This window comes from Ceratotherium simum, chromosome 28 (assembly GCF_057802395.1).
Source record: "Ceratotherium simum simum isolate JZ-2026a chromosome 28, ASM5780239v1, whole genome shotgun sequence".
Classification (NCBI taxonomy): Eukaryota; Metazoa; Chordata; class Mammalia; order Perissodactyla; family Rhinocerotidae; genus Ceratotherium; species Ceratotherium simum.
Genome location: NC_141927.1, coordinates 35,628,798 through 35,654,339, shown reverse-complemented (window position 1 = coordinate 35,654,339; position 25,542 = coordinate 35,628,798). Strand labels below are relative to the sequence as shown.

The 25,542-nt window shown below is 37.4% G+C and overlaps 1 protein-coding gene across 1 annotated transcript in view; it reads right to left on the bottom strand.

Moving 5' to 3' along the window:
• The window catches only part of ADAM32 (ADAM metallopeptidase domain 32), a gene marked incomplete at its 5' end in the record, with an annotated part of 181,699 nt that overhangs the window by 128,651 nt on the left and 27,506 nt on the right, over window positions 1–25,542 (bottom strand). The window contains 4 exons of the mRNA XM_087418258.1: window positions 6,484–6,661; window positions 8,113–8,189; window positions 13,767–13,842; window positions 16,460–16,521. Of these exons, the coding sequence (XP_087274384.1) occupies window positions 6,484–6,661; window positions 8,113–8,189; window positions 13,767–13,842; window positions 16,460–16,521 (393 nt within the window). The remainder of the gene's footprint in view (window positions 1–6,483; window positions 6,662–8,112; window positions 8,190–13,766; window positions 13,843–16,459; window positions 16,522–25,542) is intronic.

Below are 25,542 nucleotides of genomic sequence, written 5' to 3'. Positions count from 1 at the left end.
TTCTCCCTAAGGAGTGAATGGTTTGGACCCCACATCTGCCATCTCACTGTTGAGACTTGCACCTGAGAGAGGAGCCCCCAAAACATCTAGCTTTGATAGCCAATGCAGCTTGCATCTACAAGATAACTGATAAACAATTCTTAAAGAGCTCAAACATGCAGACTTACCAACCCCAGGGCCTAGCGCAAAGGCAGCTGACTGAAGAGCACCCAGACTTTCTGTGAAAGAGGCTTATTTGCTTATGCTAAAGCATCAGCCTGGGGCAGGCATCAAATTTAACACACATTCAGGGGCCTACTGAAATACTCTCCAAAGATGGAGGCAGGAGGGTGCAATATTTGTGAACTCCTTCCTTGCTTCAGGTCACTGGTATCTCTTGCAAACGAGTTTTTACAGTCAGCTGGCACCCAAATTTTTGTGGCTGCCACCCAGAGGACACCAGTAGATCATCTGGCTCCAGTGGCCAGTGGGGCTTAGGTCCCAGTTCCCACAGGAGAGCAACCAACAGAGAAAGAGTTCTTAATTGGCTACCAGCCCCAGAGCACAGCAGAGAGGAAACAGATTGAGCAGCCCAATCTTTCTGTGAAAGAGGCCTATTAGCTTATATTCAGAGCTGTGGCCTGAGGAGCAAGCTTCTAATTAAACACACATCTAAGGGCCGACTGCAATCCTCTCCTGAGACCTCTGAGGGTGGGCACTATCCTTACATTCTCCCTCCACTGCACTCCTGAGTGCTTGTATCTCCTGGAAGGGAAGCTATACATGCATCTGGCACCATGGTTTTTATGTCTGGTGCCCTGATTTTTGTGGCTATCACCCAGCAGATGCCTTTTGATCACCTGGTTCTGGTGGCCAGCGGAACTTGTGTTTCTTGGTCCCATGAGACTGTTAACAAATGGAGAGACCATTCTTGGCTGGCTACAACCCCAGAACATTGCATAGAGATAGCAGACTGAAACACACACCCACACCTTCTGTGAAAAAGGCCTATTTGCTTGTCTTGGGGCTTAGGCCAGAGAGGCAGGCTTCTGGTTTGGCACACCTCTAGGGGTGTACTGAGGGGCTCTTCAGGGATGGAGGCCAGTGGGTACCATCTTTGTGTTCTCCCTCTGCCTTGCTCCAGGTCTCCAGTATCTGTGAAAAAACCCTATTAGCTTATCTACATAGCTGGGGCCTGCAGGGCAGGCTTCCAATTAAAGCAGCTTTCTAATTAAACACACATCTAGGGGCCAACTACAATACTCTACAGAGACCAGGGAAGATGGCAGGCACCATCTTCACGCTCTCCCTCTGTCCCACCCCAGTGTCTCCGAGTAAGGAGCTTGTGTACACATTTGGTGCCTTAGCTTTTTTTGCCATCCAGAGGACACATCCCTTGATAGCCTGGCTCTGGTGGCCAGCAAGACTGGCATTCACAGGTTGAATGGGATGGTAGCAAATAAAGAAACAGTTCTTAACTGGCCATCACCCCAGGGCTCAGTTCAGAGTGAACAGACAGAAACACTCATCTCCCAGTCTTCCCCTGAAAGAGGTATATTTGCATACTTTAAAAGCTGCTGCCTTGGGGCCAGCCAGGTGACACAGTGTTAAATTCCTGTGATCCCACTTTGGGGGCCCGGGGTTTGCAGGTTCAGATCCCAAGCATGGACCTACACACCGCTCATCAAGTTATGCTGTGGTGGTGACCCACATACAAAATAGAGGAAGATGGGCACAGATGTTAGCTCAGGGACAATCTTCCTCAAGCAAAAAGAGGAAGATTGGCAACAGATGTTAGCTCAGGGCCAATCTTCCTCACCAAAAAATTAATTAATTAATTAATTAAAATAAAATAAAATAAAAGCTACTGCCTGAGGGTCTGGTTTCAATCAGCCTGAATCCAAGTGCTGACTGAGATCCTCCCCTTTGGGACACTGACAGGTCTTAATACACCCTCAACTACTGGGAGCCACTAAAAATAAAATAGGCTGCTTGAACAATCACCAAGGTTTGAGAAACAACTTAGAGCTGGGGTAGAGCTGACCAATAAGATTCATCTCCTACACAAGACCACTCCTTCAAGACAAGGAGAGGTGGCTGGTATATCTAATGCATAGAAACCAACATAAAGAGCCAAGTAAAACAAAGAAAAATAGGAATATGTTCCAGATGAAAGAACAAGGAAAACTAAAGAAAAAGACCTTAATGAAATGGAGATAAGTGATTTACCCAATAAGGAGTTCAAAATAATGATGATAAAGATGGTCACTGAGATCAGAAGAAATGGATGAACAAAGGAAGCATTTCAACAAAGAAAGAGAAAATAGAAAAGATACCAAATAGAAATCACAGAGACGAAGAATACAATAACTGAACTGAAAAATACAACATAGGGGTTGGACATCAGACTAAATGAAGTCGAAAAAAGGATCAGTGAACTCAAAGACAGGGCAGTGGAACTCACCTAATCAGAAGAGCAGAAGAAAAAGAATGAAAAGGAGTGAACAAAGCTTAAGGGACTTATGGGACAACATCAAGCTGACCAACATCTGCAATATAGGAGTCCTTGAAGGAGAAGAGAGAGAAAAAGGTGCAGACAAACAACTTGAAGACATAGGGCTGAAAACTTCCTTAATCTGGCAAATGAAACAGACATCCAGATCCAGGACACACAGAGATCCTAAATATGATGAAGCCAAAGAGAACAACAGTAAGACATATAATAATGTGTCAAAAGTTAAAGGCAAGGAGAGAATCTTAAAGGCACCAAGAGAAAAACAACTTGTTACATATAAGAAACTCCCATAAGACTATCAGCAGATTATTCAGCAGAAACTTTACAGACCAGAAGAGAGTGGCAAGATATATTCAAAGTGTTGAAAGAAAAAAAATGCCAACCAAGAATTCTCTACCCAGGAAAGCTGTCATTCAGAATAGAAGGAGAAATAGTTTTCTAGACAAGCAAAAACTGAAAGAATTCATCACCACTAGATTGGCCTTGCAAGAAATGTTAAAAAATAACTTCTATAAGCTGAAACAAAAGGGTGTTATTTAGTAACAGGAAAACACATAAAAGTATAAATCTCACCGGAAAAGGTAAATATATAGTAAAATTCAAAATAAGCTAAAGTTATAAAGGTGGTGGGTTAATCATTTATAAAGGTAGTATGAAAGTTAAAAGACAAAAGCAGTAAAACTATAGCTACAGCAATTTGTTAATGGATACACAAGAAAAAAAGATCAATTGTGACATCAAAAACATAAAATGTGGGACTGGGTTAAAAACACAGAGCTTTAGAATGCATTCAAACTTAAGTTGTTATCACCTAAAATAGATTATTATAAGTTGCTTTATGTAAGCCTCATGGTAACCACAAAGCAAAAACCTATAGTACATACATAAAAGATAAAGACAAAGGAATTTAAGCATACCAGTACAGAAAATTACAAATCACAAAGAAAACAAGAGGAGAAGAAGGAACAAAGGAATTACAAAACAGTCAGAAAACAACAAATGGCAATAAGTACAACCCTATCAATAGTTACTTCAAATATAAATGGATTAAATTATTCAATTGAGAGAGTGGCTGAATGGATATTTAAAACAAGACTCATCTATATGTTGCCTATAAGAGACTCACTTCAGATGTAAGGTCAATCACAGACTGAAAGTGAAGGGGTGGAAAAAGATATTCCATGCAAATGGAAACCAAAAGAAAGCTAGGGAAGCTATACTTCTATCAGACAAAATAGACTTTAAAACAAAGACTGATAAGAGACAAAGAAGGTCATTATATAATGTTAAAGGTCAATCCAACAGGAGGATATAACATTTGTAAATATTTACACACCCACAATAGGAGCACCTAAATACATAAACAGACCTAAAGGGAGAAACAGACAGCAATACAATAATAGGGGACTTTAAATCCCACTTTCATCAGTGGATAGATCATCCACATAGAAAATCAGTAAGGAAACATTGGCCATAAACAACACATTAGACCACATGGATTTAACAGACATATAGGGAACACTTCATCCAAAAGCAAAAGAATACACATTCTTCTCAAACACACATGAAACATTATCCAGGATAGATCATATGTTAGGCAAAAAAACAAGTCTTAATAAAGTTAAGATTTAAATCATATCAAGCATCTTTTCTGAGCACAATGGTATGAAACTAGAAATTGATTACAAGAATAAAATGGAAAATTCATAAATATGTGGAGATCAAACAACATGCTACTGAACAAACCAATGGGTCAAGGAAGAATTCAAAAGAGAAATCAAAAAATACCTTGAGACAAATGAAAATGGAAATACAACATACAAAAACTTATGGGATACAGCAAAAGCAATTCTAAGAGGGAGTCCATAGCAATAAATGCCTACATCAAGAAATATGAAAGATTTCAAATAAACAACCTAACTTTACACCTTAAAAAACTAGAAAAAGAAGAACAAACGAAGCCCAAAGGTAGTAGAAGGAAGGAAATAATAAAGATCAGAATGGAAATAAATGAAATAGAGATTAAAATGAAGATAGAAAAGATCAATGAAACTAAGAGCCACAAGAAAAGAAAATTAAAAGACAACATCCTTGAGGAACAAGATGCAAAAATCCTCAACAAGTTATTAGCAAATCGAACTCAACAATACATTAAAATTACCATACACCATCATCAAGTGGTGAATGTTTAAAGTCATCATATGCTAAGAGAGTAAATCTTAAAAGTTCTCATCACAAGAAAAAAAATTTCTATGTGTAGTGATAACGTTAACTAGAGTTATTGTGGTGATCATTTCACAATATATACGTATATCACATCATTATGTCATACACCTTAAACTAATAAAATGTTACATGAAAATTATATCTCAATAAAACTGGAAGAAAAAAATTTTAAGTAAAAATTTTAAAAAAGAGTCACAGATCTAGATGTTAAAAGCAAAAGCACAACTAAAGACAAGGTGGCCCACCCTCCTGCCCTATATCCATAAAAATATGGTCAAAAAGGATCTGAGGGGATCTGGGCAGAGCACCAACACTGTCCACCATACTGGGTAATCTAAGCCACTGTAAATTACCCTCCTAAATTCTTAGAATGCAAAGAAAATTTTTAGTGTTTAGTTAAGAAAGTTTCATTTTAAATTATACACATATATATGATAGCACTGAATACTTTGGTGCAGCACATTTCAGCCCTGTATTATTTTGGATATAGGATTAGAAGCTATAACAGAGACACAAAAATAACAGTGGATTAAACAATACTAGAGTTTATTTCTTTCACATTAAAGTCTGAAGAGGTATGGTGGTTTAGTCTTGTAAATTCTTCAGGAGCAAGGCTCATTCTAACTTACAGCTTTGCTATGTATGGTATCAGCCTCATCCTTGTGGACTATGATGTATCAACATGGCCACATTGCAGTCAGTAGGAAAGGGAAAATGAAAAAAGGATAAGATCCCTTCCTTTAGAATTAAATCCAGACATGACATATATTACACCTGCTCACATGTCATTAGCCATAACCTTGTCACATGGCTCTTCCTAGATGCAGGAGAACCTGAGAAATGTAGTCTTTTTCTACACACCCAGCTAAATTCTGAGGGGTTCGTTTTGTTTTAAACTGACATAAGATCGGGAGAACACGTACTGCGAACAACTAATACTGCCATATATCTCTTGTTTAAACTATGCATATTTATGCCACTTTTACTTGGCACAAAAATTTTCTCCTTCACAATTACTTTAATGAAGACCAAAACATGCAGTTATATAGGGTATACACAGAACAATTTACATGGCCATATATGACAATCCTGCTTATCACATTTTAATTATATCTATAATTTAATTAATGCTGACTCCTTGGCTATGAATGCAACCTTTATAAATATTGGCTTTATTGAATAACTTTCAGGAATATAGAGACAAAAGCAGGAACTGAGTTTTTTAAGTTTATATCAAAAATACAGTGGTTAATTTTCAGAAAGATAAGCACGTAACAGACAAAATAAGAATTAAAATAAAACTGGTCATAAAAAGTAAATGATAGATTGTTGCAAGAAGAAAAAGGCAGGGGCCGGCCTGGTGGCATAGTGGTTAAGTTTGCATGCTCCACTTCGGCAGCCTGGGGTTTGGATCCCAGGCGTGGACCTACACACCGCTCACCAAGCCATGCTGTGGTGGCATTCCACATACAAAATAGAGGAAGATTGGCACAGATGTTATCTCAGGGACAATCTTCCTCAAGCAAAAAAAAAGAAGAGGAAGATTGGCAATGGATGTTAGCTCAGGGCCAATCTTCATCACCAAAAAAAAAGAAGAAAAAGGCAATATATGTTCAAAGGAAATTGTAAGGTTAAGAAAAGGCGAGGATGATCTCAAGGAAAGGATATTTTCTACAGCTATACAATAGGTAATAAATTTCTTTTTAAAAATAAATTAAAGCAACAACTGCCTTGAAAGTAATAATAAAGCATACACAACTCACTTTTTCACTGATAAAAATATTATAGTTCATTGGGTTTTGTTCTATGCCTCGGTTATTTTCAGTAAGAACAGCAAATTCATTGTTTTCATTCCTTAATTTATAAAGAAGATGCTGAAATTCAACTGTAGATTCCAGAGGCTCGATTCCATAAGAAACATTTTCAAATTGCAGTATTCCTCTGTAAAATTAAGGATTAAAATGTAAGTGCTTGTAATCAATTCTATATTCTAAAACTCTGACAGAATCCAAAAACAAAAAAACACGAAGAAAGATACAGAACATCTTTGAGATCAGTATTTTGACCCAAACTCTTTTTTGGAGACGACTCTGAAGAGAAAAAAGATCTTCCCCAATCTATAAAACTAGTTTTTCATTTCATTTTCTTTATACTTATAAATGCAGGAGAAATTATGTAATCAGTTGCTAGGTGTACAAGTATACAGCATTATAGTGATCAAATAATTCCCCTGTGCTTCAAGTCAATGACTTAATGAAAGCAATAGTAAATAGAAATTTTGATGACTTTCTCTCTAGCTTGCACTGCTTTTGAAAAATGATTACATTGCTTGTATAACAAAAGGATATATAATAAGAAATCTTATTTATAAAAGTAAAATTTAACAGTAATTATGAAAACACATTTATTAATTTTGTTTATGCACATAGTCTGAATAAGAAATTAAAAGCAAGGCTGGCCCCATGGCCTAGTGGTTAAGTTCGGCATGCTCCACTTCAGTGGCCCGAGTTTGGTTCCCCGGGCACAGACCAACACCACTCATCAGCAGCCATGCTGTGGCAGCGACCCACATACAAAATATAGGAAGACTGGCACAGATGTTAGCTCAGCGCAAATCTTCCTCACCAAAAAATAAACAAAGTTTAAAAAAAAAGAAATTAAAAGCAAGATTTTAAAGAGTTAACAATTTTTATAACTATTCTTCCCTGAATACAGGTAACAATTCAAGTGCCTAATCCCTAAAAACCAAATTTCAGAGTTCCATGTAAAAAGCACCAAGGAAAATTTGGTTGCAAAAACAAGGATCCTACACTACAAAATGAAGGTGAAGAACTTACTGACAGAATGGAAAACTCTAAGCACTAAGGAGGAAACTCTATAATTCTTAGAGAGTTTAAGATAGTGATATTAGAAAAATATGAGCACTATATTAATAATGACGTTTATATAGAGTTTGCTTTCTTTCTCTAAAGATGATTCCTTGAGAAAAAGCATGCCTTGTTTATCTTTATTTATATTTATGTCTCCAAACACTAAGCTAGTAGCTGGTACACGGTAGGTATTAAAAATATTCTATTTACTGAAAAAATAAGCTACCTTAAATTTATTCCCTCCAACTTGCTATACTCAAGCATGTTGAATCATCATTTCTACAGTTAAGAAGAAACAAGATATAGAGCAAGAAGACCAGGAAACTGAAACCTTCAAGGACATTAGAAATATCTCTGGTCAGTGAGGAGAAGTAAGAAAAACATGTTCAGAGGAGGATATCACTGAATAATCTCCACATGGAATCCTCTTCCAGCTGCACATTTAATAAAAACATAACAAATTTACTGCAGCCAAACATCATAACTATGGTGCTTGTATATCAATGATAGAAAATACATAACCTCAGTCCAGAGCACGTGCTAAGTGCAACAACAGAACTTGGATATCCTTCAACATGTCCCTGGTAGTAGCACTGAGCCTAGAAAAGAATAAAAGTGAAGCAGTTACTTAGGAATTGACAAAACTTTCTAATGATTTCTTACTTTTATACTTAATAGAACTTTCTGAATATTTTTCACAGGCTACCTGGTTTATAACCATACTGGTTTATAATCAGTATGAATAAAGTGACATTCAGAAAAAAGTCTCCCCATATTTGCCACTTTCACTATATTAACGACTCTTTTCAGATTAATACTTGAGATTATTATTTTACACCCTGCTTCCAAAGTGTTATCCATATTTTAAGTAAAATTATTTTCCAATAGATAACTTTAAGTCATCAATTAAAAGGCAAAGATTGTGAATCTGGATTTCTTTAAAATTCTGCTAAAAAGAAATATCTAAAATTTAAGGGCACAGGAATATTGAAGAGCTAGAAAAAGATATACCATGCCAACACAAACCAAAAGGATGATTCTGAAACTACACTAATACAGAAAGTGTAGCCTTACAAGCAAAATGCATTACTAGCAATAAGGTATCATAATTTCATAATGATAAGAATTTCATCATACTCAAATTCACCAGCAAGATATAAATATTCCAAATTTGTATTCACTTAATAATATAGCTTCACAATATATAAAGCCTAAATTGAAAGAATAATAAAAATAGAGAAATGCAGGGGCCGGCCCAGTGGCGCAGGCGGTTAAGTGTGCGCGCTCCGCTGCGGCGGCCCGGGGTTCGCTGGTTCGGATCCCGGGCGCGCACCGACACACTGCTTGGCAGGCCATGCTGTGGCGGCGTCCCATATAAAGTGGAGGAAGATGGGCACAGATGTTAGCCCAGGGCCGTCTTCCTCAGCAAAAAAAGAGGAGGATTGGCAGATGTTAGCACAGGGCTGACCTCCTCACAAAAAAAAAAAAATAGAGAAATGCACAATCATAGTAAAAGATTTTTAAACATACATTTCTGTCAGTAATCGATAAATCAAGCATTCAGAATATATAGAAGATTTGAACAGCATGTTGACAACTTAATATAGGTAGAACACTATACTTAAAAACTGCAGAATACACTTTCTTTTTAAAGAACATGCAACATTTACAAAAACGAAACCATATTCTGGGCCATGAAGCACAACAACAAATTTTAAAGGACTGAAGTCATACAAAGTTTGGTCTCTGACCACAGAACAATTCAGCTAGAGATACAGTATACATCACCACAGGAAAAATATGGAAGATTACATAATTTCCGAGATTCAATTGTGCTATAAATTTTGGTGAAATCAATGTAAGATTTCTTATTAACACACTGCTTTAAGTTGGAACTAAGGGGAGAACAAAGGAGCAAGAAAAGGAAACTGACAGTCCTATTCAATACATCCATGAAAAAATATGGTGTCCAATTATATATTTCAACAAATTATTATTATACACTAACTATGTGCCAGGCATCTTTCTAAGCACTAGTGATACATCAGTGCATAAAACAGACCAAAAGCCCTGCCCTCAGGAAGATTATATCACACTGGGGAAACAGAAAACAAAGTAAATAGATAAAATATATGGCACATCATATATTGGTAACCACTCTCTAGGAAAACAAAACAGGTAAGGAAAGAGAATACTAAGGGTAAGAGTGTAATTTAAAATAGGGGTTAGTCAAAGACTAATAGGGCGATTTTGAGCAAAGACCTGAAGGACACAAGGGAGAAAAACAGAAAGCATATGGATCAAAGGAAATAGAAAGTGCAAAGTCCTTGAAAGAAGAAAATGTCTGGTATGTCTGAAGAACAACAAAGAGGGCCAGCCCCGGTGGCCTAATGGTTCAGCTCAGTGTGCTCCATTTCGGCAGCTTGGGTTCAGTTCCCAGGCACGGACCTACACCACTTGTCTGTCAGTGGCCATGCTGTGGCAGTGGTTCACATACAAAAAAAAAAAGAGAGGAAGAGTGGCAGCAGATGTTAGCTCAGGGTGAATCTGCCTCAGCAAAAAAAAAGAACAAGAGAGAGATCAGTGTGGCTGGAACAGATGCACAATGTAGAAAATAACAGGACATGAGGTCAGACAGGTAAAGACGATCAGACTGTGTAAAGGTTGTCAGATATAAAATGACTTTGGTTTTCACTTTGCGAGCAAGAGGAGGTCATCCCATGGCGGGTTCTGAGCAGAGAAGCATGTAATCTGACTAGGTTCTAATAAGATCTATCTGGTTGCCATGTTGAGAATTGACTAAGGGGATGGGCAAGGTGTGAAACCAGGGAGGCTATTCAGAAAGTTATGGCAATAATTCAAACTAGATATGATGTTTACTGAGAAAAGAGTGGTATCAGTGGATGGAGACAGAGGAAGAACATAGATCTGGATATAAATTTGAAGGGTAGAATCAATAAGATTTATTGATGGATGGGATGGAGGTAAAAAAAAAGGAAAGGTTTTCAATCCAAGGACACCACAATAAAAGAAAATTACAGGCCAATATCCCTGATAAACATATGTGCAAAAATTATCAACAAAATATTAGTAAACTGAATTCAACAATACATTAAAAGGATCAGACACCATAATCCAGTGGGGTTTATTCCAGGGATGCAAGGAGATGGTTAAACATCCGCAAATCAATCAACATGCTATACCACATTAACAAAATGAAGAATAAAAATCACATGACCACCTCAATAGATACAGAGAAAGCATTTTACAAGATTCAGCATCCATTTTTTATAAAAACTCTGAGTAAAATGAGTACAGAAGGAAAGTACCTCAACATAATAAAGGCCACATATGATAACACAGCTAACATCATACTCAACAGTGAAAAACTGAAAGTTATCCCTCTAAGAACAGGAACAAGACAAAGATGCCCACTCTCACCACTCTTATTCAACATAGTATTGGAAGTCCTGCCGTAGTAGTCAGTCAAGAAAAAGAAATAAAAGGCATCCAAATTGGAAAGAAAGAAGTAAAACTTTCACTATTTGCAGATGACACAGTACCATAGGTAGAATAAATAGAGAATCCACCAAAAGACTATTAGAACTAATAAATGAATTCACTAAAATTGCAGGATACAAAATTAATACACAAAAGTTGATTGTGTCTCTATACACTAATAACGAACTATCAGAAAGAGAAATTAAGAAAGCAATCCCATGTACAATTGCATCAAAAAGAATAAAATATCAGGGCCAGCCCGGTGGCGTAGTGGTTAAGTTCACACACTCCACTTCAGCGGCCCTGGGCTCGCAGGTTTGGATTCCAGGTGCGGACCTACATACCACTCATCAAACCATGCTGTGGTGGTGTCCCACATACAAAAACTAAAGGAAGACTGGCACAGATGTTAGCTCAGGGACAATTTTCCTCAAGCAAAGAGAGGAGGACTGGCAATGTTTTTAGCTCAGGGTCGATCTTCCTCACAAAAAAATAAAATAAAATATCTAGAAATACATTATCTAAGGAGATACAAGACTTGTACTCTGAAAACTATAAGACATGGATGAAAGAAATGGAAGGCAACATAAGTAAAGGGAAAGATACACCGTGCTCATGGATTGGAAGAACTATTATTAAAATGTCCATACTACCCAAAGCAATCTACAAGTTCAATGCAATCCCCATCAAAATACCAATGGCATTTTTCACAGAACTAGACCAAACAATCCTAAAATTTGTATGAAACCACGAAAGACCCAGAATAGCCAAAACAATCTTAAGAAAGACGAACAAAGCTTGAGGAATCATGTTTCCTGATTTCAAACTATACTACAAAGCTACAGTAACCAAAAGAGTAGGGTACTGGCACAAAAACAGACACATAGATCAATGAAACAGAACAGAGAGCCCAGAAATAAACCCATGCTTATATGGTCAATTAATCCATGACAAAAGAAGCAAGAATATACAATGGGGAAAAGACAGTCCCTTCAAAAAATGGTCTTGGGAGAACTGGACAGCCACATGCAAAAGAATGAAACTGGACTACTGTCTTACACCATATACAAAAATAAACTCGGGGCCAGCCTGGTGGCGCAGTGGTTTAAGTGCACACACTCCACTTCGGCAGCCCGAGGGGTCGCAGGTTCGGATCCCCGGCTCACACCAACACACCGCTTGTCAAGCCATGCTGTGGTGGCATCCCATATAAAGTAGAGGAAGATGGCCACAGATGTTAGCCCAGGGCCAATCTTCCTCAGCAAAAAAGAGGAGGATTGGCATCGGATGTTAGCTCAGGGCTGATCTTCCTCACAATAAATAAATAAATAAATAAATAAATAAATAAATAAATAAATAAAAGACTCAAAATGGATTAAAAAATTGAATGTAACACCTTAAACCATAAAACTCCTGGAAGAAAACATACATAGTCAGCTCTTTGACATCAGTCTTAGTGATATTTTCTTAGATCTGTCTCCTCAGGCAAGGACAACAAAACCAAAATAAACAAATGGGACCACATCAAACTAAAAAGTTTTTGCACGGCAAAGGAAACCATCAACAGAACAAAAAGACAACCTACTAAATGGGTGAAGATATTTGCAAATCATATATCTGCTAAAGGGTTAATATCCAAAATATATAACGAACTCATAAAGTCAATATCGAGAAAAAACAAACAATCCAATTAAAAGATGGGCAGAGGACCTGAACAGACATTTTTCCAAAGAAGACATACAGATGGCCAACAGGTACATGAAAAGACGCTCAACACCACTAATCATCAGGGAAATGCAAATCAAAACCACGAGTTGTCACCTTACACCTGTCAGAACGCCTATTATCAAAAAGACAAAAAATAACAAGTGTTGGCAAGCATATGGAAAAAAGGGAACCCTTGTGCACTGTTGGTGGGAATGTAAATTGGTGCAGCCACTGCGGAAAACAGTATGAAGGTTCCTCAAATAATTAAAAATAGAACTACCATATGAATCAGCAATTCCACTTCTGGGTGTTTATCTGAAAAAAATGAAAACACTAACTCAAAAAGATATGTGCACATCTATGTTCATTGCAGCATTATTTATAATAGCCAAGATACAAAAACAACCTAAGTACCCACTGATGGATGAATTGGATAAAGAAGACGTGGTAAATATACACAATGGAATACTACTCAGCTATAAAAAAGAATGAAATCTTGCCATTTGTGACGACATAAAATTGACCTTGAGGGTATTATGCTAAGTGAAATAAGTCAGACAGAGAAAACCAAATACCATATGATTTCACTCATATGTAGAATCTAAAAAAACAAAACAAAATAAAACAAAACTCATAGATACAGAGAACAGATTAGTGATTACCAGCAGGGAAGGGGGTTAGGGGGTGGGTGAAATGAGTGAAGAGGGTCAATTGTATGGTGATGGATGGTAACTAGACCTGTGGTGGTGATCACTTTGTAGTATATACACATGTTGAATTATAAAGCCGTATATCTGAAACTTACACAATAAAAAAGAGACTTTCTGCCTAATAATGGGGAAAATGAGGCAATAAATGGATGATCCCTTAATTATATTTCCTGTGACTACAAAGTCTTCTGCATTAGGAAACCATTTTCAATGTAAAAAAGGTTTCAAAATCTGTAAAACAGAGAACTTAAATCTTACCTGAATATTTGAAGAATAAGAATTCACAGATCCTTGATTATACAAATAAACCATAAAATTATCTGCTAAAAAAATTCTGAATATAAAAGAGAGAGAATTTAAAAAGTTATTCTTTTTGAAACATATAAAGCAGCAGTCAGCAAATTAACACCCTTAAATACCTCTGTTTTTGTAAATAAAATTTTGTTGGAACATAGCCACACCCATTCACTTATATGTATGGTCTATGCTGCTTTGTGCTACAACAGCAGAGTGGAGGCATTTTGACGGAGCGAGTATGGCCCTCAAAGCCTAAGAAAAAAAGTTTGCCAACTCCTGACTAACACAGTATTTTCTTTTGACATAAAGAAATGCACAATTACTCAAAATAATTTTCCTATCTCAATGGACTCTTTGAATAAGGCGAGAGACTACAAGATGAGATAAAAGCATTTTAAAATTTACAAAGATATGAACGGATTTTAAAATTTACAAAGATATGAACAAAGGATGTAGGATTACGAGAGTTCTGTTTTTTCCGTCTTTCTAAATTTTACTACCATGCATATGTATTACCTCTATAATGAAATGGAAGAGTATTGTGTAAAAGTCATATTAATCTGAGCACAAGTACTGAAACTACAAGTTCCACCTTCTCTGGCATCATTGCTTGTACTTAATATGCTACTTTAGTTATGCTTCCTCACCTTGTGCTCACTCCTCAATCCAATGTAACGTAACTAGACCACTCAGACTAGCTTCCTTTGGGAATCCCCCATTGAACTGATCTTATAGGTTACTAACGACCCCTTAGTTGTGAAATCCAAAAGGCAGTTTGAAGTCAAGTCAAACTACTCTCATGCACTTCATGTTGTTGACCACATTCCCCTTTTTCAAACCATATACTCTTCAACTTCAATCATACCATTTCTCCCTGGTTTCTCTCATAACTTTGTCTACTTTATAAGTCCCTTCATCTGTATCCTTGATTCTTCCCTTAAATGTTTCCATGGGATTCAATTCTGGGTTGTTTTTCAGTCTCGCCTTTAATAATCGCCCCCCCCCCATAGATTTATCTTGTTCATTTCTGGTGCTTCCTTTATACCTATATAAAAAGATGGCTTTGAAAGCCACATCTCTCTCTCATATTGTAAACAGCCTGTCAACTGGATATTTCTCCTGGGATATCCCACAAGTACTTCATACCCAAATTCTCCAAAAATTAGCCCATATTTCCTCTGTCTCAGATCTGTTCCCCTTCTCTTTCATTGCCCCACCAAATCTCTGCCACCACTATATCTTATCTGTTAGCTAATCTTTTTTCTGCTACCTAAGTATGTCTCAAAAAATAAAAAAGTCCTCACCTCTACACAGTCACAGTTCTGCTTCCCATTGTTTCTCCTATAAGTTATTTTCAATAGCTTCCTAATTGTCATTATGCTGTCATAATCATTATGCAGATAATTTCCCAAAACAATATACACATGCTCTATCAAACTCCCAGGCTCCAGTCTCTATATTTCACTGTTTATAGTCCCGATAAGATGTTCAAAAGCAATGTTATTTCTCTCACTTTCCCTCTTATATACTTGAAAAGTTCTTTGGGTGGTCATTTACCATATTCTTCTTCCCTTCTGTCTAAAGGATTAGGTTAACTCTTTTACTCAATGCCATTCTTCGGCATCTTACACAATGAATCATTGTTTACACATCTCTTTTTAAGAAACTTCCCCTCAGCCAAAAGCACTTTGATTCTTCTTTATTAAAAAGCATTCATCTGAGTCTTCTCTTTCTTCTTTCTCTGCCAGTTTTTTTTTTTTTTTTAAAGATTTTATTTATTCATTTTTTTCCCCCCAAAGCCCCAGCAGATAGTTGTATGTCATAGGTTCACATCCTTCTAGTTGCTGTACGTGGGACTCGGCCTCGCGCTGGACAGAGAAGTGGTGCCTTGGGGCGCGCCCGGGATCCGAACCCGGGCCGCCAGCATCAGAGCGCGCGCACTTAACCGCTAAGCCACGGAGCCGGCCCACTGCCAAACAGTTTTGAAAAAGTTATTTACACTTACTACTTTCAGTTTCTCACAAGTTGCCTCTCCCTAATACCATGTAGTCTAGTTCTACTCCCAAAATTTAACTGAAACTAGCCTCTTAAAGTCACAAGTTACTTCCAAGCCAAGCTTTTTCAACTGGGTTTTCATCAGAGAACTAAACCCTATAGAATATTATTTCAATTATTTTCTCAATTCTCTGAAGGATGGCATATAGCTAGTACTGTTTTCCATAAACTATTCACCAGCTCCCACAACAGTATATGATCTAAATTCTATATTAAATCCCTTATTCCATATCGCTGGTGGTGGGTCTGCCTTCCCGATCAAACCCTAATGGATACAATCAGTGACAGACTTACTTATTGTGACATCCTGCCATGATTATAAAGGTCTTGGTGGTTCTGCCATCTTAAGATTGTATAGATTATTCTTCAGGAGGTGAGTCACTATTTTTTCTGTTCCTCACCCTCCTATTCACAAAAGACTACTCGAGGCATTAGGACCAAAAATTGAATTAATTTACAGGAAAGCATCTATTCACCTGAAACAACTAAAAATGTTAATAACAACTACATTTATAATTTTTGAATACTCCATTTTTCACTATAAGTAAACAAATTCATATAAATAAAATAAAATCCAAAACTAAAGAATAAAAAATTACCTTTGCTTAAGGTGCACAGTATATGGTTTCTCATCAATTGGAATAATATAGGATATCTGTTCCTAGAGAATCCAGAACAACTGAGTGTGAAGACAAATGTAACAGAAAAAGCAAAACAACAATTTTACATAAGTTAATCCCTCCAAACAGTGCTTAAAATTTCTTGATTAAAACGTCTCAGACTATGTGTGACTTAAAATCTGTAACGATATATCAAAAATTATAACTTTTATTATATAAGCCATTATTACTATTTCCACAAAAATAAGCCCAATCTAAGGATTTATAAAGGATTAAAAATCTATAAGTAACTGAATTTTAAACTGTTCTGAAAGAAGAGACTATGTACTATGCTAAACGTCTATTCAGGTGGCATCACTGAGATAGTATATCAGTAAAGCTTACTCCATTAGGCACAAAAATTATTTATTTTAACCATTTTCCTAAAATGTATTGCCTGTTTAAACAAAAGATTCTTGAACAAAATTCGGTACTGTTTTTGAATTTATCACTACTATTCTCAAGTTAAAACGTGGATGGTAATAAGTTATAATATCAGTAAGTCAGTATACCTGACTGATGAGATTTTATACAGCAAAAGAGAACACGTGAAAAACAAGAGTTAGAATATCATTGAGGAGAGAAGTCAAGGTGGCAGCATAGGCAGACTCTGAACTCACCTCCTCCTGCAGACACAGCCAACTGACAACTACTCGTGGAAAAATTACCCCTGAGATAGAACTGAAAACTGGATAAGAGGAACTCCTGCAACAAACGACAATCCTAATTGAGGTGGAAGAGGCAAAAACTCCCTTCTGGAGAGGAAAAACACTACCTCCACAAGCCGCCAGCTTCATGGCCACCAGGGAGCAGCCCACAGGTACGTAGCCTCCCTGGAGGAGCGGGGCCCTGAGCCAGGAGCACCCCCGTGGTAGGCATTTTGTGGACCCAGCATAATTGAGACAAGTGGCATAACATCTGACTTTGCCTGCTACTAAAACATTGGGAGTACCCCCAGAAAACCTGGTTCACAAAGAAATTAAAACCTGCTCGTAAAGGGCCCATGCACAAATTCACCCGTTTGAGAAAGCAACCTAAAAATCACCAGAAAAAAAGATGCACAGTATTTTGGTGAACAGAGACTCACTTGATAGGCTCTGAGTGCATCTCAGTGAGAGGTGAGACCTCTCCAGGGACTGGGACACTGGCAGTGGCCAATGTTGTGGCGTGGTGTGGGCATGCTGACACAGACATTGGCAGACGCCATTGAAGTTCTCCCTGGGGCCTGATAGCCCAGGGTCTGCCCCACCCACTAGAGCACTGATTTAATCCAGCTCAGCCAGGGCAGACAGCCCACCCTAGAGACTGGCCCCACCCAACAACAAGCACTCAGGCAACTTGTGGGCCTGCATAGATTGGTGACTGGATTCTCTGCAGCCTGGCAACTGGGCCCACTTCAGTGGGGCAAGACGTGTGCAAGGAGCGGGTGGAGAGTGTGTGGGGCTCCCGCCTTGGAGAAACTGGGTCAACTTCAGGAGGTCAGGGTGCGCACATGGGGCAGGACTGTGTTGACTGTGTTTGTGGACCTGTGGGCGGTGGAGCTTGTCAGCTGCAGAAGACTTGTGCTTCTCAAAGACCCACATGGGGTTCGCCCCACTTTCCAAAGCCAGAAATAACTGGGTGCTCCCATGCCTGAGGCGACCCCACCCAGCTGCAATCCTCAGAGAGCTGACAAGAGACCTAAAGGCTGGAGGCTTATAGCAACTGTAAGCCCCTGAGCCTAACAACCTGCCACGCTGGGGGCCTAACCACTTAAAAGAAATACTGCAACACAAATGTGGTATTAGAACTTGCAGCCAACTGTGCTGTGGCTCCCAATACCCGATAAAGAGACTGAAGGGCCTACAACAACTACAAGCAGCTGAGCATTACAGCAGCTGGCCAGGAGCACAGCTCAGCCTCCCTGGGCACCTACAGGGAGAACAACCACACCACAACAGAAGGACACATGTAGACCACATAGGGGTCACTCCTGGAACATTCAGAACTGAGGGAAGCACAATGCTGAACATCATAAGGCATGACTTATATAAAGTGACCTCTGCAAGACCAGGAGACATAGCTGACCTACCTAATACATAGACACAAGCACAGGGAAAGAGGCAAAATGAGGAGGCAAAAGAATACATTCCAAGTAAGGGAACAGGACAAAACCCCAGAAAAGGAACTAAGTGAAACAGAAATGAGCAACCTACCCAACAGAGAGTTCAAACTAAGAGTGCTAAGGATGCTCACTGATCTTGGGAGAAGAATGGATGAACTCAGTCAGAACATCAACAAAGAAATGGAAGATATAAAAAACAACCAATCAGAAATGAAGAATACAATACTGGAAATGAAAAATTCACTAGAGGGTGAATACCAGACCAGAGGATACAGAAGAACAGATCTGTGAGCTTGATGAAAGACTAGAAGAAATCACCCAAGTTGAACAGATAAAGGAAAAAAGAATTAAAGAGAGTGAGGACAGTCTAAGGGACCTCTGGGACAACATCAAGCACACTAACTTCTGTGTTATAGGTGTCCCAGAAGCAGAAGAGCGAGACAAAAGGGGCAGAGAATCTATTTGAACAAATAATAGTTGAAAACTTCCCTAACCTAAGGAAGGAAACAGACATCCAGGTACAGAAAGCACAGAGAGCACCAAACAAGATAAACCCAAAGAGGCCCACACCAAGACACATCATAGTTAAAATGTCCAGAGTTAAAGATAAAGAGAGAATCCTAAAAGCTGCAAGAGAAAGACAAGTTACATACAAAGGAAACCCCATTAGGCTATCAGCTGACTTCTCAGCACAAACCTTACAGGCTAGAAAAGAGTGGCACGATATATTTAAAGTGCTAAAAGGAAAAAACTTACAGCCAAGAATACTCTACCCAGCAGGTTATCATTAAAAATGGAAGGAGTGATAAAAAGTTTCCCAGACAAGCAAAAATTAAAGGAGTTTGTCACCAAGAAACCAATACTACAATAAATGCTAAAGGGACTTATTTAAGGGGAAAAGAGAAGACCACAAATAGGAAAAAGTATCTATTTCCATGATAAGAGGGTAATGGATACAAATGCACAAAAAAGAGGTTAGATATGATATCAAAAACATAAAATGTGGGAGAAGGAAGTTAAAGAGTAGAGTTTTCAGACAGAGGTCAAACTAAAGAGACCATCAACTTAATACAGATTCCCATATACACAGGTTACTGTATATGGACCCCATGGTAATCACAAACCAGAAACCTATAATAAATAAATACGCAAAAAACTAAGAGAAAGAAACACAAACATAATACTAAAGAAAGCCATCAAACCACAAGGGAAGAGAGCAAGTGAAGAAGAGAGGAACAGAGAAGGACTACTAAAACACCGAGAAAGAAAAAGTTAAAAGTTGGAAGTAAGTACATGCTTATCAATAGCTACTTTAAACGTCAATAGACTAAATGCTCCAATTAAAAGGCACAGGGTGGCTGACTGGATAAAAAAACAAGACCCATATATATGCTGCATACAAAAGACACACTTCAGACCTCAAGACACTCACAAACTGAAAGTGAAGGGACGGAAAAGATACTCCACACAAATGGCAATGAAAAGAAAGCTAGGGTAGCAATACTCATATAAGACAAAATAGACTTTAAAACAAAAACTGTAAAAAGAGACAAAGAAGCACACTACATAATGATCAAGGGAACGGTCCAACAAGAGGATATAACATTTATAAATATGTATGCACCCAACTTAGGAGCACCTAAATATACAAAGGAATTATTAACAGACATAAAAAGAGAAAAAAACACTAACAAAATAATAGTAGGGGACTTTAACACTCCACTTGCACCAACGGATAGATCATCCAAACAGAAGATCAATAAGGAAGCATTGGCCTTTAATGACACACTAGAACAGATGGACCTAGTGGATATATACAGAACATTCCATCCAAAAATCGAAGACTACACATTCTTTTCAAATGCACATGGAACATTCTCCAGGATTGATCACATATTAGGCCACAAAACAAGTCTACATAAATTTAAGAAGATTTAAATAATACCAAGCATCTTTTCTGACCACAACGGTATGAAACTAGAAATCAATTATAGGAAGAAAACCAGAAAAGCCACTAATATGTGGAGATTAAATAAAATGCTACTGAACAAAGATTGGGTCAACAAAGAAAACAAAGGAGAAATAAAAAATACCTGGAGACAAATGAAAATGAATATACGACATGCCAGAATTTATGGGATACAGCAAAAGCAGATCTAAGAGGGAAGTTTATAGCAATACAGCCGTATCACAACAAACAAGAAAAATCTCAAATAAACAATCTAACAATGCACCTAAAGGAACTGGAAAAAGAAGAACAGATAAAGCCGAAAATCAGTAGAAGAAGGGAAATAATAAAAATCAGAGCAGAAATAAGTGAAATAGAGATAAAAAAAAACAATAGAAAAAAATAATAAAACCAAGAGCTCGTTCTTTGAAAAGATAAACAAAATTGACAAACTTTTAGCTATACTCACCAAGAAAAAAAGAGAGAAGGCTCAAATAAGTAAAATCAGAAATGAAAGAGGAGAAAGTACAACAGACACCTCAGAAATACAAAAGATTATAAGAGAATACTATGAAAAGCTATATGCCAACAAATTGGACAATCTAGAAGAAATGGATAAAATCTTAGAATCATACAACCTTCCAAAACTGGATCAAGAAGAAATAGAGAATTTGAATAGACCAATCACCAGTAAGGAGATCGAAACAGTAATCAAAAACTTCCCCCAAAATAAAAGTCCAGGACCAGATGGCTTCCTTGGTGAATTCTACTGAATATTCAAAGAAGACTTAATACGTATCCTTCTCAAACTCTTCCAAAAAATTGAGGAGGTGGGGAAGCTCCCAAACTCATTCTACAAAGCCAACATTACTCTGATACCAAAACCAGACAAGGACAATGTGACACACCACGTTAATAAAATGAAGAATAAAAATCACATGATCATCTCAATAGATGCAGAGAAAGCATTTGACAAGATACAGAATCCATTTATGATAAAAACTCTGAATAAAATGGGTATAGAAGCAAAGTACCTCAACATAATAAAGGCCATATATGATAAACCCACAGCTAATATCATCTTCAATGGTGAAAAACTTAAAGCTATCCCTCTAAGAATAGGAAACAGACAAGAATGCCCACTCTCACAACTCCTATTTAACATAGTATTGGAAGTCCTAGCCAGAGCAATCAGGCAAGAGAAAGAAATAAAAGGGATCCAAATTGGAAAGGAAGAAGTGAAACTGTCACTACATGACATGATTTCGTATATAGAAAATCCTAAAGAATCCACCAAAAAACTTTTAGAAGTAATAAACGAATACGGTAAAGTTGCAGGATACAAAATCAACATACAAAAATCAGTTGCATTTCTATACGCTAACAATGAAGTAGCAGAAAGAGAAATTAAGAATACAATCCCATTTACAATTGCAACAAAAAGAATAAAATACCTAGGAATAAGCTTAACCAAAGAGGTGAAATATCTGTACACCGAAAACTATAAAACATTGTGAAGACACAAAGAAATAGAAAGATATTCCGTGCTCTTGGATTGGAAGAATTAACATAGTTAAGATGTCCATACTTCCTAAAGCAATCTATAGATTCAATGCAATCCCTATCAAAGTTCCAACAACATTTTTCATAGAAATAGAACAAAGAATCCTAAAATTTATATGGAACAGCAAAAGACCCAGAATAGCCAAAGGAATCCTGAGAAAAAAGAACAAAGCTGGAGGTATCACACTCCCTGATTTCAAAATATACTACAAAGCTATAGTAACCAAAACAGCATGGTACTGGCACAAAAAACAGACACACAGATCGATGGAATAGAATCAAAAGCCCAAAAATAAACCCACACGTCTATGAACAACTAATCTTCGACAAAGGAGCCAAGAATATACAATGGAGAAAGGAAAGTCTCTTCAACAAATGGTGTTTGGAAAACTGGACAGCCACATGCAAAAAAATGAAAGTAGACCATTACCTTACACCATACAAAAAAATTAACTCCAAATGGATTAAAGACTTGAATGTAAGACCTGAAACTATGAAACTTCTAGAAGAAAACATAGGCAGTACGCTCTTGGACACTGGTCTTAGCAACATATTTTCAAGCACCATGTCTGACTGGGCAAGAGAAATAATAGAAAAAATAAACAAATGGGACTACATCAAACTAAAAAGCTTCTGCACAGCAAAGGAAACCATCAACAAAACCAAAAGACAACCTAACAATTGGGATAAGATATTTGCAAACCATACATCTGATAAGGGTTTAATCTCCAAAATATATAAAGAACTCATGCATCTCAACAACAAAAAAACTAACAACTCAATTAAAAAAATGGGCAAAAGATCTGAATAGACGTTTCTCCAAAGAAGATATACAGATGGCCAACAGGCACATGAAAAGATGTTCAACATCATTAACTATCAGGGAAATGCAAATCAAAACTACAATGAGATATCACCTCACGCTCATCAGAATGGCTATAATTAACAAGACAGGAAACAACAAGTGTTGACAGGATCTGGAGAGAAGGGAACTCTCATACACTGCTGGTGGGAGGGCAAATTGGTGTAACCACTATGGAAAACAGTATAGAGATTCCTCAAAAAGTTAAGGATAGTACCACCATATGATCCAGCTATTCCACTGCTGGGTATCTATCCAAAGAACTTGAAAACACCAATGCGTAAAGATACATGCACCCCTGTGTTCCTTGCAGCGTTATTCACAATAGCCAAGACTTGGAAGCAACCTAAGTGCTCATCAAGGGACGAATGGATAAAGAAGATGTGGTATATATATACAACGGAATACTACTCAGCCATAAGAAATGATGAAATCCAGACATTTGTGACAACATGGATGGACACTGAGGGTATTATGCAAAGTGAAATAAATCAGAGGGAGAAGGTCAAATACCGTATGATTTCACTCATTAAGTAGTAGGTAAAAACAACAACAAACAAACACATAAGACAGAGATTGGATTGGTGGTTACCAGAGGGGAAGAGGGGAGGGAGGAGGGCAAAAGGGATAATTAGGCACATGTGTGTGGTGATGGAGTGTAATTAGTATTTGGGTGGTGAACATGAGCACATGATGTAATCCATGCAGAAATCGAAGTATAATGATGTACACCTGAAATTTATACAATGTTATAAACCAATGTTACCGTAATAAACAAAAAATGAAAAAAAATCATTGAAAAGAAAACTTAGAGCATATAAAAACCAAAAAGATACAAATATCAGAACACAGAAAAAGAGAAGCATTCCAGGATCTGTGAAAATAAGAAACAACCAAGAGACTATACAAATCAAAAAAGAATATGGCAGGTTGTGAAAAGGTCTAATAAATGGTCAAAAATGAAATAGGAAGGTTAACATCACTGTGATAAGTCAAGGCGATATCATGTACACCCTGCTGTGATGTGATGAGAAGAGCCTCTTACTCTATGGTAATCTTCCCTAAAACTCATAACCTCAGTCTAATCATAGAAAACATCAGAGAAATACAAATTGAGGGACGCTCTACAAAATATCTGACCAATATTCTTTAAAACTGTCAACGTCATGAAACAATAAGGAAAGACTGAGAAAGAGAGCAAAGGAGACCGTGGAGACATGACAACTAACTACACTGTAGTATCCTGGATTGGATCCTGGAACAGAAAAAGGACATTAGTGGAAAAAATGGTTAATACTAATACATCAATGTTAATTTCTTAGTTTCGATGAATGTAATGTATCAACATGGTTATATAAGATGTTAACTTTAGGGGAAACTGAGTGAACATATATGGGAACTCTGTAGCATCTTTGCAATTTTTCTGTAAATCTGAAATTATTCCAAAATTTTAAAACTTTACCTTTTAAAAATTAAAATCAGAAATACATTGAAGAAGCAAAACAGGTACACGGCATACATAAGGCAGAAATCTCACACATAAGATCCTGATACTGAAGCAGCAGTGTGTCCTTGCTTTAAAATTTGCATTGGTGAGAAATTAGTTCCTTAGTGAGCCTGATCTGAATATAATAACTGAACATAGATGTTGGAGCATTTTTATCTCTTTTTTAAGTGGACCTGATGAGCAAGTTCCCCTAAGTAGCTCTTGGATGAATATTTTTCTCAAAACAAAAACTTAATAATCATCAAGATGTTAGTGTACCATACACACTTTCTTTAACTGTACTTGCACCACAGGAGTTAGCTGATATGCATTCTATCTGCAGACTATGTAGAGAAAATTAGCTAGATCTTTAAAGAATATAGAGGGGTTGATTAATGGAGGTCATAAGAGAATTTACTGAACAATACTGGCAAATTTGTGTTTTAATTTTTAATAACATACTTTTGATGATTAACAAATTCTATCCCTTCTGGAACTTCCCCCATATAATTTTTCAAATAAGTCTGCCAGAATGTTATTTGCAAAGTGTTAGAATAATTTCAACAGTTCCAGAAAACACTTTTCCTGACTACCTGCTCATATAGTTCCAAAATCATTCCCTTCACAAAATATATTTTAGTAAAGGTCTGGAACCTCTGTAGATCTTGAAGCATTTGGGGACTCGGAAGAAGGAGATTTATTTGAATTTACAGTGACCTACATTGACAAGTCATCTTTCTGGTTCACAAAAACTATGGACTGGCTGGACAGTGTCTTAGGTCAGGTTCCCTAGAAGCAGAGTCTGAAACAGATACTTTTTTAAGTGCTTTATTGAGGGAGCAGTCTCAGGAGGAACCTGTCAGGGAGTGAGAGAAGCAAGATAGGGAGGAAGATAAAGCTAAAGTAGACATGATATCAGGTAAATTCTAGCCTTCGCCTGATCTGCTGGGGGACCTCTAGAGTATACATTGTGCCTCAGAGTCTTTCCCACCTTGAGGCAAGGGAGCTGGGCTTTTGTATCCCCTGTACCAATTAGTCTTTAGCTGAAGGGCTGCCCTGG